This window comes from Colius striatus, chromosome 5 (genome assembly GCF_028858725.1).
Source record: "Colius striatus isolate bColStr4 chromosome 5, bColStr4.1.hap1, whole genome shotgun sequence".
In the NCBI taxonomy this organism is placed as follows: Eukaryota; Metazoa; Chordata; class Aves; order Coliiformes; family Coliidae; genus Colius; species Colius striatus.
In genome coordinates, this window is record NC_084763.1 from 20,382,278 (window position 1) to 20,400,039 (window position 17,762).

Consider the following 17,762-nt stretch of genomic DNA (forward strand, 5'->3'; position numbering starts at 1 on the left):
AAAACTTCTGGGAAAAACAACTCAGTGTTATTACTGCAAGAAATATTATAGAGTGCCACCACTCATATCAGTCTGAAGTGATGCATTCAAAGAGAAGCATTAAGCAATTTTATTTACCTGCTTAAAAACAGAATCATGGATCTCTATGAAATATCATCATAACTCCTAAATTGGCCAAATTATTACTAGTAAAATTACATTCTGCCTGTCTGCATTCTACTATTAGTTTCATTTGAACAAGAAGTCATTTTCAATTGCTTCTAAACAATAGTAATAACTCCAATGGTCTTTTATACAGCTGTTTTAATCTCCTCCAGAAGTAGATGTATATCTTACTCTTTTCAATTGTTTCATGTTTTTTTTACACACACATACACACAAAATAATCGTTAAGTCTGCTCCAGGAAGAAAGTTATAGACATCAGCCATGTTCAAGCAAACCTAACTAAATTATCCTAAGAAGCACACCTGATAATATTATCTGAAACAATAGATTTGTAGATGTAAGGAAGTTATTGTAACATGGTTCATCAATAGAAACAGAGACAAATTCATTCAATGTTTCATGTTTTAATGCCTTTGTTGTTTTGTATAAACAAAGTGCATCTGAGTTCTTTGCAGGTGAACATATTTTCTCTTCAATATTTTCTCCTGTTGTTTGTCCTCATTGTCCTCCTTCCCCTCTGTAAATATTTCTGAAAGTATTTTGAGTAAATAAAGTAAATATGCCTAGAAAATTATATGGACCAGTAAAAGAGACATATATCCAATATATTCACAGATTGTTGCTCTTCTGAAGAGTTCCAGGCTATTGCCCTGAATGATGGAGCTGTCAGCATTACTTATATATTCAATCTCCAGAAGGACTAAGCTGAGCTTACTGGTTTGGTCTTTTAATTTTTCTGCCTTTACTCTGAAAGAAGTCAATGAATACGAAGTACTCTTCAGAACTAGAGGAGATGATTTAGTTAAAGTCAGGACTAGGTCAATATGTGCTTGCATTCTATCAAGAACAGGCATGTGCTGTCTTTCACTATTGAGGAGCATTCTCAGAAAAATATACTGATATAATGCAACATGCTGCATAGCTTTTACTAAAAGCCACCAACATATAAATCTATAAGCCAAAAGAAGAACTTTCTACTCATCAAAAAAGTAGTGTCCTATTTTGTTACAGTTTTTTTGAGTGCACTTATCTGTAAGACAGAAATTCCTTGCCTGGTTTAAACGGTGCACATAAAGGTCTTCTGTACTGTCAAGAGTCGTCTATCAAAGAAAGAAATTTCTTTTGGTGATTTATTTATATATAGGCTCTCTTTATTGCTCCAAGCCATGACTCCTGGTGAAAGGGCTTAATCTTTCTCTTGCATTATGAACTGAAGGTTCAAAATATATTTTAATATCCTCAAGGCTTGTATAAGCGCATCGCGTAAGAGAAAAGAAACCAAATGAAGCACAATCTTATCTCAAAGCAATTTGGCTATAGTCCACCTTTTATACATACGTCAAAAAGAGAGTGCTTTATGGTCACTCTCTTAACCATCCTTTCTACCTTTCCTCAGCTAGAAATCTGTCCTCAGACTAGAAACAAAACCAACAACAGATGAAGGAATTTTAAAGGGAGATTTTATAAAAAATTTTACCATAAGAATGCCAATAACCATCAGAGCCAAGTATAACTTTCAGTAGAAAATAAGGCTCATGTAAACCAAGAAACAGTCTCACACCATCAGCTTTGCCAAAGAGCCATGTGTACTCACCTTACAAGAACACTCAGTCTTCAGTCATACCCACCATAGACAAAGCCCAATGAAATACTCAAAACAGGGTATTTCATTGGGTATTGCAGAAAGAGTATAATATAGATATGGAATGAAACTATTGACAACCAGTTTGTTTAATTCTTTAGCAAAAGAACTAAATTCTCCACTTGTATTGCCAAACTGTTAATTGAGATTTTTCTGCAGTAAATATCTTCTTAGCTACACATGATCTCATGAATTACTTAGAACTGATGATACTGATGCAAAACTATGTTCTCCTTTAGCTCTTGACAGCATGGGAATAGTTTTGTTGAGGCAGATAAGCTTAAGGCTTCCTTTTTTTGTCATGTGTTGACTGTCAGATTTTATATCCACTTCCAGATCTTCACTTCCTCAGGACTTTGCTTGCCATACACTCTCCAGAGAACTTGTATTGGCCCTTCTGTCACTCAAAGGCAGGAAATAAAAAATGAAAAAATTCCTGTGATTTATCCCCACCTCTGTGTGGTGAAATGAAGAGGGATTAAGATGCAGAGCTCTCTCATGAAGCTCTCTGCATGTGCACATAACATACCGGACTAACCAAATGTGATGTCTCATAGTGTAAGAAACCAAATACTTGAAGAAAAAGAGAAAGTTTAAATGTTTTACATATTAGATATACGAGTCTTGTTGCACAAAATTATCCTTCTTCAAGGAATAAGAAATAGGTTGCACAAGACATCATAAATCTGGCACATTTATGTTTCATTATTTGACAGGACTAAATGTTCTTTCAAACAGACACAATTCAAGCCTTAAAAACAAGAATAATTAAAACACACCACTATATTTCCAAGGGTTTTTTATGTAAAAAAGATAAAAATATTTTCATATAGGTACCTGTAATAACTTGTCAACAAGGTGATGACAAATCCTCAGCATTACAACACAGTCTCATTGACAGAGTTATGAATTCTTTACAAAATAAACTTACTGCTGGATACACGATATTATCAGTGAGGTTTTAGCTGGATATTTTCCACTTTTTCACTACAGGAAGTGGTACTCCAAGGCTGTCAGAACAGCATGCCAAAGACTGCCTGAGGAAAGCAAACTCTTACTTTCATTAGTTTATCCAAAGATTCCCACTGTCACTGATAATATTTTGTTTTGAATGTTCTGTGGTGTTGACAAGATGTCAACATTTTGTTGAGGAAAGCAGAGTCCAAAGAAGAAAACAATGCTTTAAAACATGCAACTGAACTAACCAGAAAATTATAGCTCCAATTAGAGTACTTTTTCTCTTGTAAATATCACAATTATATTGACAATTATCATTTAACACAGCTAATGTAAGGTTTTGCCCTTTTAAGCGAATAAGCACCTCATTCTTCTCCATCATCTCCGTAGAAATCACATGTATGTATTGATAAAAAACCATATTTTTATATTTATTTCTGTTACTGTAGATAACAGCCTTTGTGCTATACCCTAGTGACAACAGTCTTTGGTCTGACAATATTGCAAGAAAACTAACAAGCACACATATGAGTTATCAGACTTATATAGTCGCTGATGGTTTTGCTAACACTTTCATAGAGGTAGTAAAGAAGGCTCACAAACTTGTTTACACAAGTTCTATACGGCCAACAGATTGTGCTTGTATCTTTCAACTCAATCTCTCTCTACAGGCCTTAATTGTCTATGTAAATCCATTCCAAAATATCTTAAACCAGAATACTGGTTTAATCAGTATTAATACCAGAATATTCCAACTTGAGAATGTAAAGGTGATAAGTAAGATACCTGAACAACAGCGTCAAAATCCCATCTCAGTATAAGTAGATGAGTGTTAATCCTGTGGAGCTGATTTAGAAACTTGCATTAAAAATGTCTCTGCATTCCACTGCATAGGCTATGGAGTATCATGTGAAAATATTCAAATGTATCATCTCTCATCAATGTGCAAAATCCCCCTCCATGTGTTTCCACCCCCTTTTCTGTGCCCTGTTTCAACCTATGTTCTGTTCCTTCTACTGTCAGGTAATGGTGATTCGTGTGTCAAGTTGCCCAGCATGTCTTCTTTTTCTGCCATCATTGCTACGATGGAGGAAGGGAGAGAGAGACAGAAAATATGTTCTAAGGGACACTTTTCAGCACACCAGTCCTCTATTCTTGCATCTTCTGCAACCTGCCAGTGTTAAGCAGAGAGAGGCTTAACTCACCAGCTGTTTCCAACCAGTACTATTTGGATACAGGCTGCTGGTGTTACACTCCTAGTTTGAGTGTGTGACTTTTTCAACCTTTCTTTACATTTTTCATATGCAGCAGCTACTACAGTCTGCAGTGCATGTTTATACAAGTTTATGAGCTCCAGTACATCTACATTTCAGCGTTATTTATTCAGCTTTCTTGTGTCTCCTTTTATAACTCCACTATCATTCCTACTTAACAACATGCTGTTTCAAAATCCCCTAGTTACATTTGAATTTTCATTGAAGAAAAGTAGAGAAGCTAAGCAATGCCTGTTAAAGCCATATTACACATTATCCTTATGTGTAGAACTTACTTTTTGTCTGCTCTAATTTCCTTTTTCTATTTCTATGCAGATGTGAAAACTGTATTTCAGTAGATAAATACTTCCTTGATGTACCAATCCTTTGCCAGGTTATATTTATAATAATTAGTAAAATATGCAGGTTTATCTAAAAACTCAGTTAAGGCAATGAAATACATTTTGTTTAAATGTGAAAAGCTTTGGGGCATATTTGTAAATACTATAAGTCTGCAACTTACTTTTCCTTCACCTCTAATAATCATTCCTCTGTCATGGCTGTAATAGTACAAGGCATTCAACATTTGTCAGCTAACTCCTAGGAAAGCAGTAATTGAGACAGTCTATTTATATAAATAAATATCCAGTATCTATAGGTAAAGTGGAAAAAGCCCAACAAAACAAAACCAACAAAACCCAAACCAAAATACCGTTTCTTCAATATCTTTGTATGATCATATAATGTATCCAGAAATTGGCTCCATTTCTCCTTGAGCAATCCAGTCTTTGCTTTCTTCAGTTGAGTTCTGTTTTTTTCATTCTTTAAGTAATCCCAAAATGAGCAAAGTTTACTTTTTGGTAACAAATCCTTATTCCTTTTGGATTTTCAGAGCTTCTAAGCCAACATGTAAATGTAATCACAGCAGTAAATATGATTTCTCAATGTACTGAGGGATGTAGTTTGGAAAAAGAGCAAGAAATTTTATTAAGTCAGGATGATCTCTCATATACAAGTATCCATGCATATACACATATATATTTACATATATGTGAAAAACAGGTATTCATATACACTTTAAAAAAAAATCTCTCTCCCTATAAACTATCTAATCCTTTTGAAATTATGCTTGTTGTTTTAATGTCAGGATTAGGTGTTACTCACATCCATCAAGACACAACCATATTTTCAAATTACGTTATTGGGCTTTTAAGCGCATTATTTTATTCTCTTAAAAAGAAGCTTTAAAGATGACACAAAATTTCCTGTAAGCAAAACCAAATCAATACCCAACCAGACCACTACAGTTCTAGATAGTTTTTCCATTTTTACAATTTCAAATAACAAATGATAAAAAGAATATCTTCAAGCAAGATATTTTCATGAGCCTGATTCTGTTGTCTCTGGCAGTGGCAGTCCCTAGAAACCAGAAAGTCTGGAGTCATGCAGAATGGAGATTTTCAAGGACGGAGAGGGGTGCTAGTAGCAGCCTCATGTTTATCCATATAACTTTTAACAGAGATTACATGTAGAAAGAGGGAATTCTGCTGGTTAGTTGCCCATCTAAATTGAAAAACTCAATTTTAGAAACTGATGATTTAATTTCTGCTGCTTTTTCCATATGGTTAGGTAAGAGAAGTTTATTGCTTAATGAGCACATCAGTACTTTTATAGTTCCTGTCTCTTATTTCAATTTTATCTGTTAATACTGAGCAGCAGTTTTCAGCAAGTTTGGTTTTCTGTTGAGCCCATGATTCAAGAATTTCAACCTGCACTTGATATGCTGCCCACTGGCACCTTCCTGGAAGGGAGATGGATCTGGAAGGAATTGTGAATCTGAATTGATAATGCTGTCCATCAGGTTTATGTTTTTTGAACAGAAGGATTTAGAAACACATACTGAAGAATTACATAACACTGTAGAGAGGATTAATCTTCTCAAGTTCACCAGTTGAATCCATGTGAGCACAGGCTGTAAACAGACTCAGCCTGTCCACTGAATAGAGTAATAATAACCCCGCCAGCTTGGAAGTAGCAGGTTTTAACCTTTTAGTTATTTAACTGTTCTACAAAATCAGACCGCTTTTGCATTTCCCTAGCCAAATCAACAAGAGGGTTCAAAAGACAGTGCTCACACGAGCCTCCTGCCACTCTTCCAAAAAACTACGGAGCTAATGCAAGAACTCATTGCAGTTGTCAGCACAGAAAGCTGTAATTAGTTTCCACCATGATCCAGCATGTGTATTTGGGGATCAAGAACAAAATAAGGAAACGTCAGCAGAAAGGAGGCAGTTAGTCATCAGGAGAGATGATACTTTGATCTGTCTCTGACCTAACTCATGGTGATTCATGGGGACACAAGTCAATTTTTAGCTAAAGCTTGATTTAAAACTCCAAAAGAAAATGTAGTCTATCATTAGCCTCAGTGTGGCCATAAAATGGTGAGAAACTTTGAAGATTGACTGGTCTGATGTAGTATAAACATCCCACTGCAATATAAGTACCTATATGTCTTCCTTAAAAGGGATATGTAAGAAGTAGCATAATGAAATATATCTTAAAAAAATTAAAAAATGCAGAGCATTACTAACAGCCATTCATAGTAAGTGCAGCTGAGAGCCCAGCGTGCCTGCATGGAAATGCTAATCTGTAAGCATCTTTAAGCAATGAACAGCCTATCATTTTGTAACAATGCAGTAAGCAGCAGGAAATTCTTATACGGATTTATTTACTTATCGATGTACTTCTAGAACAAATCTTTTTTTAGTGAATTATGCTTTTAATCAATGAAGTTGCTATTAAAGAAGCTATTAGCCAATGTCACCATGAGTGCCATCAGAAGAAAGTATCAGTGCTGTCAGTTAACAAGGAGCAGTATCATTAAATAACAGTAAAAAATCTCAGTAATTTAGACTACATTGCACACAGGGGATTTTACTGCTTCCCCCACCCCCTTTTTCTTCTAACTGCAGCTTATCTCCTTGCTTTGTGTTCTTGCAGGCTTTTGCTGACTGCTTCATGCATGACTATGGAGAAGTAGAAGTTTGCCCAGCCTTCCTCTTCTGCTGCAGAAGCTGAGACTGTCTAAAACATCTACACACTTCAAGGCTATACATTACTTTTCAGAGGCCATAAGTCAATCAAACGAAGTGCTCAGAGAGAAAAGGAGCAAAAGATATTCTCTCTTCTGTGAAACAGAGGAACAAAAGGACATGCTTTCTGTCTATATCCACAACTATACTGCTTTTTAAGAGAAAGACTTTCTCAAGATCAGTGAAACTTTCTAATATCTACTGAGTTATATGAAAGAGGAGGAAGGAAAAGTAGAAGAAAGAAGGATGCTTTAATAAAGATAAGAATCATTGTTTATAGTTCATGTAAATTACAATTAGATATTACAGTCAGATTATTTCTTCAGTGTTGCTTTTTCTTTATATTCTCTATCTCCTATACTTTGTAACATAATTTAGATAATGTGAGCAAATCAACCGCAAAAGCTTTTAAGCTTTCTTATTTTTAGGCCACATTTTTAAGGTGCAGCAGTAGTGAGGTCATATTGCTATGAACTATTCTGCCAAGTAATTTTTCAAGAGACTTCCACTATATTAGTAATGAGATGTCATTAGAAAATTTATGTCTCTATATGGAATTATTTTTTTTCCCTAATTAGAAAATGCTAATAAATGCTTCCTCTCTAACTTAAGATTTCCCAAAGACACGGTAGATTTCAGATCAGGGAGTAGTTCATGTTAAAAAGGTACCATACAACTCTCATATTTCAAGTGTTATGGCATATTTTCACACAACCATTACATTTTTAAACTGCTTGTTGGGAAAAAAGGATACCATTTCTTCAACCACCAAAATAGCTTTTGTAAAGAGTAAGCTTTAACAAAACCCAATTTTCTTCCATTTTTAAGAAAAAATAATTTTCCTTATTTTATATAATTAAGTCTTTTACAATTTTAAATATTATTAAACTCATAATGTGAAAAAAAGTTTTCTTTGTTTGATCAACGCAAGTCACACATTAACTGCAAATGGAGCATTTCTTATCCTGTAGCTACATTGTTCAACTGCAACCATGGCAGAGGCTATAGATGATGTTTCATGTCTTGAGGCTTATTTCATTTGCCTATGGCTGTCATTGCTGTTCACAAAGGAATAGTTGCACCTAGACTTTAACTGGTCTTTTGCCTGGTGGTATCCAGTAACTCAGTAAGAGACTTCATGTTTTTTCCACCTGTATTCTGCTCATTTGAAGTAATACCTTGGTCCTGACCTTCCTGACAAGGACACAGAGTTATTAAGACACATATTGTCTTACATTAGTGAGAAGAACCATAACATCTTGATTTGATCATACTGACTCTTAAAATTTAAAAAAAATAAACAAAACAAACAAAGCAAAAAAAACTATATAATGCTGACCTTAAAAATTACTAAGTAAATCTCTAGGGGCTCTTTAAGTGCCAAGCATCACAAGACATACGTCTAAGGTGTACCTCAGAAAGTGTTTACATGTAGAAGATAACAAAGTGTCCCTTGAGTCCCAGTGGTCAATCACAGATGAAGCAAGCTTGGCTTACAGTCAAGTCGAAAGGCAACTTGTAATGGTGGTCTCAGAAATACTTACTCACTCCAGTCCTATTACAAGAGGGATTTTTAATTGTCCACACAAGTCTGAACAAAGGGCCCTGTTACTGTATTGCACAACGGACAACACCAAAACCTCTCAAATGTTCCTAAGTAAGAAGTGGCCATTGCTGATTGTGTAGTATGTCACAGAAATAACACATATAGAAAGAGGATAATTTCCTTTCAGTGGAGGTTGAAAGACTGCTGCAAGTCTTAAGAGGGGGTGTGTGAGAACAGATCTTTTTTTAAACACTATAAACTGATTTTTAAGACAGATAAATGAGTCTGATGGGGTCACAAGGGAACCAAGGTATGACCCTCCCAGTAGCCAAAAATGAGGAGCTTAGACTGGACTAAGTCAACAATTGTAGTGTTTATTGTGGCATCATCTTAGACTGTAACAGAGGAGGAAAAAATCCAAGCTGCTGCTGCTTTGTACTTTAGCTTGGAGGATTATTAAGACTTCATTTAAATACGTGTACTTGCTATTGATAAATTTCTGTAATGGTCTGACAGGGAGGAAAAGTAGGTTTGTCTAAATTTAGTTCATCACCTTAGTGTCCATATGCTTTTAGATTACTCCAAAAAAGATATCCAGGGAGGGAGTTCTTTTCTCACAACTCACTTGAATTAAAAAAGGTTACTTTGCATTTCCATTGTCATACTTCATAACTTGTTGTGGATGTTTTGAAGAAAATGTAAAAGTAGTAAGAAAAAAAAAATTAAAAATGATCCTGAAAAAGGCAACAGTCATAAAATTCCTTGTCTTCTAACAGTTACTTTTTCTGTTTGTCTTCAAAAAAAATCAATGTATCTCTGATGGATAGAAAGTTAGAAACTGATTGAATAATCCAATGAATACCCTAACTATGATGAAAAGAGTATTTTCAGTGAGATTTTCAAAAGATACTTCTCTCTGAAGCTGCTGTTGCTGCTGTCACAGTTCTGATACTTCTCTGTGCTAACACAGCAGAAAATATCCTGAATGAGATGGTGTAACTAGTTCATCCTATTCTAAGGATTTGTTAAAATGCCAAAAGGAGAACACACATAGAGAAAAGTTTGTATCCACTTCTAGTGGAAGATTTTTTTTGAGTTTGGTTAGAATACAACCACTGAAAATGATCCCTCTTCTAAGATCCAAAGCCAAATGACAATGAAAACCTGCATTTCATCCCACAGATGGGCAGCTCCATCTTACTCAGTCCTCAACCCAGCTTCTTCCATGTCACTCTTTTTGCAGTGTCAGCTCAAAGCAGCATGGACCTTCCATGAAATTTCACATGGTTTACTGTAGTTGCTTTATTTATAACAGTCATTCCTCTAACTAGCAACTACTGAGCAGAAGTACTATGTGAATTCTTAAATGATGATTAAGTAACTGTGGAAGTCTCATATTCAAGCTCACTAAATTCAGACTAAAACTCATATGAGATTGAATTGATACTTGTTTAGAATGCATAATCTAATTTAACAAAATTGATATCAGTTTTAAACTGAGTTTAAATAAAATTCAAAATATATTTAAAAAAATGACAATTAAGAAATCAACCCATATTCAGTTTCAGAAGCTAGAATTTATTTCCCCCAAAAATGAGGGGAAGAGGGAAGGCTAATTACACACTCTAAGCTTCTAGACTTTAGTTTACATCCTGAATCATAGAATGGTAGGCTTGGATGGGACCTATCAAGAATAAGTTACTGTGTTTATACATCCATCTTCCTTACAGTAATTTATTATAATGTTGTACTACTTATTAAGCTTTTAGAATGTATGTTAAGGGACATCAAGCTATTATGTGACCTCAGGATTGTCTCTGAAGCTGAACTTCTATCCCTGAATTTGTCTCTGAAAGTGTTCATTTGATCTTGTAGCTATGCCTACCAAGTGAAGCTGTACCTCTGAATAGTGGACTAAAGCTAGATACCTAGCTTCTCTCTGATGCCCTAAAGTCCTAACGGGACACTGAAATGTAACTCTGTGACAATGAGTTACTTGTCTCTCACTGACCTGTGTTCCTGAAATTACTCTGGGCTTCAGCCCAACTGACAATTATTTTCAATATCAGGTGAACACTGAACATAACCATACAGTCATTTTGGGGCCTTTATTCTGAAAATTGTTATTTCATAAAATATGTTGAAAACATTTTTTGGCAACAATGACATCTTTTACGTTTTTTCTTTTTCCTGCCAATGCTGAATAAGCCTAAGAGGTTCAGAAGTTCAATTTTCTTCTGAAAAAAACCCAAGCCAAACCCCAAAACATATAGCTAGAATGGGTAATATACTAAATTTGGTGTCTGCGTTTTGCAGCTCTGTTAAAAGATGATTTTTTAAGATAAATTTGGCTTTTATTCAAGAACAATCTCATGTTATTTTAATATCTATCAATTTCTGTTTTCCAGTGCCACAGAAAAACATTAAAATGAAAAAATATAATAGGCAATCTAGGAAATTTATTCATACTCAGAAACTGTCTTGGAATGGCTTCCAGTCAAATTATACAAAGGGATGAAATTGAGGGAATTCTTTTAACCTAAACAATTTCTCTTTATCTGTGGTTCAGTTCCTTTATTGATAAGCAAATTGACACGCAATCTCTTTCTACATGCATTAATCACATCTACTATAATTTTGAAGTACTCCTTCGAAGAAATCAGTTTATTATTCAGGAGCAAGACAATGAAATAAATATATTAGCTTTACTTCTTTCATTTACATACATTGAAATCTCATTGCATCACACCCACTCCTCACTATACAATACTGGAGAAAAGTATCTCTTTACCTTCTGGTTTAAGATACTTTTTTCCACTATACTCAAATATGATTTACAAACTTGACATTATTTTCAATAACCTTTCTGAAACACGAGTTAAAGTAACTGTGGGATTCTCTGCTAAATGCTAAAAACCAACCAGAAACAACAAACACTCACCACAAGCCTCACCAAAAAGATAAAAGAAGGAAGGATTTAGCAACCTCTTCAGAAAAACTTCAAAATTTCATACTGGGAAAAATAACAGTCATGGGCATAAGCCAATTAAGCAACATTTCTCATTTTTTTACATCAGGGAAAGTGAAGCTACCTTGTCCTACCAGTCTAAGTCATTCACTATTTTCTTGTCAATGCAGTTATTACTTAAAAAAATTAACTGTTTGAAGTATTTAATATGTTAACAATAGTATTTGAAGGGAAATTGTTTCATTAGTAAAGACATAAGTAGATTCAATAATGAAAATACATGGCCTAAACATATGCCCAGAAATTCTAGCCATATAATAAAACAGAAGGTGATACTCAATAGGCGTCCATGGTGCCATTAAGCATGTGTGAAGGGTCCTATAGCACTGCAGTGGTTACAATCCTCAGTGTCTCACACTTCATGTCATCTATTTCAGGATTCCATGAATGATGGCAGTACCAATGCTTTACAGAATAGGTACACTACAGGAGCCTGATATAAAAGTCATAAGTTGATAAGTGTATATCATGGGGTGCTTGCTTTCCTATCTCACTCATTTTGACTACAAAATTGTCCTTATAAATGCCCTACCATAGAAGTGAAAGCTTTGGTGGCATAACTTGACATTTACTGAAGTCTATGGAGCTGCTTGATGCCTGGATTTTAATTTTTTTTTACATGACAAATCATACTTAGATATAAATTTTACTGAAAGTATTTACCCACTTTTGAAAAGCATTATTGTATTTATATGTGGTGGCTGTGGAGAACAAGTCACATGGATCATTCAAAGCTTTGAGCATTTTATTCATGGGACTGAAAATTTTGCATAGCCACTTTCTGCCTTATGATGAGTATTAGGTATTTAATTACACTTTCAGCAATGAGGGATACGAACTTCAATATGAGAAAAGGTAGAAAACGCAGTATCATACTGAGTGCAGATAAGAGTGTCTCACAATGCAGTTTAGGACCATGAATCTCTTCTGTGCAGCTTTGTATCTTGTATACTTACATAAAATCAGTAACATTGTTCTACACATAGTCATAATGTGTATCAACTTTCTTTTTTCAAATCTATTCTTATAGGCCTGATTATAGACATACAAAATTATTACATAGAAATACTATATATTTTATGCATTAATTCTAAGTTTGGGAATAACAAAATAGGAAAGAAAAACTTACCATTCTTCTTATAGAACATTATTTCTCCTTTGAATTCTACCTTTTCCTCCAATGATTTCTCAATTTGAAGAATCATCTGCTCATTTGTTTCAGCACCAAGTAAAAATTTACAGCTGCAGCTCTTCTGCATGACTTCAGTTCGTGCAAATCCAGCAAGCTCACAGAAGCCATCTGAGCAGTAAACAATAGGGAATCCCTTAGCCACCTGAGCATTTGCAAGGATGAAGTTACTATCTGTAAAAGAACAGAAAAGTAAAGCATGAATTACAATCTGAATTCTAGATCATTTGACATAACACTCCTTTAGTTTCAAAGGAAGGCACAACTGGACATATTTTCAAAAGCAAAATCTCAACTGTCTGCAAATAAGAATGCAATTTCTGGTTTTCAACCATTAGGCTGAAATGAAATCACGTCTAACAGTCCACAGTGCCTTTTCATACAATGGTTGGCTATATACAGCTTGCTTCATAGCATCCTCAATCATGATAACTGCCTTGGAGATGGATGTTACTACATTAAAAACAACCATTTGACCAAAAACTGGTGAAAAACATGGCAGATTTGGAGAAATTTCAAAGGTATTATTATGCCACGCAGACTACTCTGCATATCACTCTATCTGCTCAATAAGCTACAGTTAAAGTTTATCAAGACTCAAGCTTGCTTATTTTATAGAATTTTGCAAGGGAATCCTGAAGAATAAAATTGAAGGACATTCCTGCACTACATTGTTTACTCTGTTTTTCCTTTTTCTTTTTTTTTTTTTTTTTCTTGAGGGGAAAACCAGTTCACCTGAGAGCACTTTCATCTACCTTCCAGAGCCCCGCCACATTTATGCCATATGAAATAGGCATGACAAATTAAAAAATAGTATTTGACATGATATCAATCAACAAAAAGCAATGTTCTGATTTGAATTCAAATCTTTGGCAAATGAGCTTCATCGCTCATTTCTACCCCTTTCTTTCAAAGTGTCTTAGACACTCATTTGTGTCTTAGACTCTCATCTTCAGCTAATCAACAGCTCTAGCACTTTATGGTCATTTCTAAGTATCATGGAGACCTTTTCCAGATAACACATGAAGTTCTCATATAGGTTTTTTGTTGCCTGTGTTTCCTTATCTTGAAGTGGGAAGAAAAAAAAAAGTTTTATGAGAGGAACCTGTCTACATTTCATAGAGGAAGGAAAGGCTATTTTTTGCTTATTAAAAAATGTTTACCTTACAGCTTGTTAATGGGAGCTTAGAATCGGTCTAGTCCCAAATCAGATACCTCTCATTTTTCAGAATGATGTGCATGTGGATGCATGTATATGTATTAAGAGAAAATACTATTAACTAACCCAGAATCTCTTAATAAATATTTATACATTTAAAGAGAAAAAATGAACTATTTTAATGGAAAACTCAGGATGACATGCTTAATCCCTATACAGGATATATTATTCATGAAGGGAAAAAGGAAAGAATTCATAAACTAAAATAGAGTAAAAATAAGTCTGTTTCAGCCTTAACTGTCACAAGAGTTATACAACCATGAAATTCCAACAACTTCAGTTACATTGTTCTTCATTTATTCAAAGGATGAAATACTATGGTTGATACTGCTAAAGATTTCAGTATTTTGAAGACAATACTGACGTTTATTAAATGATCAATTTGCTATTAAGACTTTGCTACAGTTTTTAATTAAGTCTAATTAAAGTCTTTCAATAAATGATTGTTATATTAAAACAGACTTTTCTCATCTACCAAATAATGCAATTTAAAAATGCATTCTGGTTCAGTGCAGTGCTTCACTTAGCCTGTCATTTTTATTTGTCTAACTAAGGAATAAGTATCATTATCATTCATACACTGACATGCTGCTCCCCCTGTCAACACAAAACTAAATCCCCACACTGGCAAAAGAATTGAAATCATATGCTTGCAGTGCAGTTTAATGATGCAGTGTTAAAATTCTAAATTCAGCTGTAGCTATCAAATTTACTCTCAAGTTTCTTATTGTTTAAGATATTATTATGTGACACAAACACTTTTTTTAAAAAATTCTAATTGTTGTGAATTGCATGAAACACAATATAGAGTACTGAAAGGACAGAAAGGGTAAGAAGGATGCTCTCTGAGTTCAAGAATGTTTAAATATTATTATGAATAGGAATACACTGGAGCTTACCAAGCATATCATGATTTTATGAAGAATTTAAGATGGACAAACCTTGCTTTGGTTTACAGTAAAATAAACCTAGAACAGTTTTGGTTATTCTAACATTCACTGAGGAAATCTATTTACTTCTAAAAGCCAGTCCAGTGACAGTTTGAGGTAATTTTTCTCTTAACATCAGCAGATGTCTGATAAGATTTGTAAGCCTAATTTTACTGAACTTCTTGAGTGCAATAGTAAACCCCGAGCTTCAGAAAAATACAATCAGATTTGTATTTTCTGTTTTTCTTGAGCTTGAAATTCAAATCAAATGATGAAAGATGTGTCTGTAATCCCAAACTAGGAGACTAAAGGACGTGTTTAGTTAATTTATTGAAAATATTTTTTTTGCAATGTTTAAGAATCAAGCAACAAGATTTTGTCCAATAATTATTTGTTTCATCAAATTCTCCAGTAACATTTATTAGGGAATAATTAACATTTACCTGCTACACAAAGAAAAATTTCTTAAGAAACATATGTTATAATATTGTGGTTAAGATTTTATTGACTTCTGTAATTAATTTTCATAACTTGGAATCTTTAATAGCATCTGCTATACCTAGTGCACATAAAACATCATGGAATATTTCAAAGAACAACTGAGAGTGAAATTTATATAATTCACGCTTCAGTCTGACACAAACAACAAGCTCAGCATTTAATTCTATGATTTTCAGTCATAGCTACCTAGCTAGATTTTGAAATCCATAGTAGGAAGAAGAATATTTTATTAGAAATCTATGGACTGGAAAACAGTACTTTTGCTTCTCTCTGAACTGACAGTAGGAAACTTGCAATGAGTGACACAAACCTACTTGTCTGTGTAAATTTGGTATATGTTTATGTGTAGATTGCAACATTTCTATAATAAAGACAATATTGAATTCATATCAACCTGAATATAAAGTTACTTTATTCATCATGGTTGACCAAGGGACAGTACTAGAATACAGATAGATACAATGTTTTAAAAATGTATTTATTTTAAAAAAGAGAACATATATGCTCTAAATTCATTATCTAGTGAGAAACATGTAACCTTAAGTCTTTGGGACCATTTAAGACTACAGGGTATTTGCAAAAACAGAGTAGAACTGCTCCAGATCTGCATACAACCTGTAAGAACAGATTTTGGTAAAATCACAAGTAGCACTCTTAAGCTCAGAAATTAAGTGCTGTAAATCTGTGCAAAATTTTTGAAAAATATTCAAACTCTATCTTTGTAAATTAAGTTTGGATAAAAATAGATGTATTTAACTGCACAAGTCTGTATGTGATGCTGAAAGGATGATTTAAACATGTTTCTGTTAAAGACAGGACTATAAGCCTAGATAGAAAAAATAATCCAACAACATTCATGGTGTTTAGCAACAAGTCAGCAGAGATGGATGAATACGACAGAGGTATTCCACACAATTTAAAAGCAGATTTGTTTCAGCTATGCTTCATTTCCTTTAAGCTCATTTTCTATGAAGATTAAATGACTTTTTCATGTTAAAGTTTGAAGGAAGAGTATTAGGATCTTGCATGTCTGCATTTGCTTTGGAAGTAAGAGATATAGGAGTGGACAGGACATTGATCAACAAACGACTCTCATAGTTTCCAGAAACCTCTGCCACACACATAGCATAAACTCAAAGGCAATTAAATAAGCTGAGACAAAACAATCTTAACTACACCTTCAATCAGGTTTGCACACCTTCATTCTGTTTCAATGACCTCACACTCAAAAATTCTAAGAAAAAGAACAAGTTTATATCTCATGCCATCTGATACAAACAGGTTCATTAAATATCCCATGACAGAGTTTTAAAATTGAGATAATTAAAGGAAAAGGCTGTTATGCAATTCTCTGTTTCATAATTAATACACACTATTTATCTGACTGTTTGTAGTGAGACCATGTTACAATTAAACTCAACACTCCTTTGATAAATCTTACTGTCATCTTATTTAGCAAAAAATGACAAGATGTTTTTTGCTTTAGCACTGTAGCTATGTGTGCTATAAATCTCATCGTTGTGCTTCCTCAGTTCTTGTAACAGTTCATTCAATCAAAGTCCAGATGGTTTCTGTAAGCCTTCATATTTATCAGTGAAGAGAACATCTATCTGACTTCTCGTGCAACTGAGCACAACCAACCACCATTCTAATTTTAAATGTTAAATTATTTATGAATGAAAAGGAAGAAAAAAAATTAAGAAAAACCCACAAAAAACCCTCCCAGCAATCAAAGAAGCTGTATTAGTTAACTGACCCATATAGTTATCCTATTGAACAGAGAACAATTTGCAATACTTCTGGATGAAAGGATGAAATATATTTGGGTTGGATTCCACAGCTCCTACATGGACAACTTAACAAAAGCAGTCTCATCCCAGGTTCAAGCAAATTACTACTCACAGAACATGACCACACAGTTAGGAATATCTAATTGAAAGATTAAAACTGCATATGAGAACATCTAGCTTTATCTCAGCCCATTTAGATGCAAGTGAGTTTAATTAGACTTCAAGATCATTTACCAACTACTTCTTTATTGTACATTGAATCTGAATGAGGAAAACATATCATGCATATGCTTCCAAATAAAGTTCCTCTTAAAAATCTCAGAGCAGTTAACTGGGTCGCTACTGTGAGGTTAAGATTTACACAGATCTAGGTGAGTCAAAAAGAAAGTTGATTATACTTCCTACACTTCACTAAAAATATACTGTATATTCCAATGAATTTACAGTAGT

The 17,762-nt window shown here is 34.1% G+C and overlaps 1 protein-coding gene across 1 annotated transcript in view; it reads right to left on the bottom strand.

The window, feature by feature from the left end:
• Window positions 1–17,762, bottom strand: part of KCNH8 (potassium voltage-gated channel subfamily H member 8) — a 185,671-nt gene that overhangs the window by 113,823 nt on the left and 54,086 nt on the right. The window contains exon 2 of the mRNA XM_061996509.1: window positions 12,814–13,047. Within this exon, the coding sequence (XP_061852493.1) occupies window positions 12,814–13,047 (234 nt within the window). The remainder of the gene's footprint in view (window positions 1–12,813; window positions 13,048–17,762) is intronic.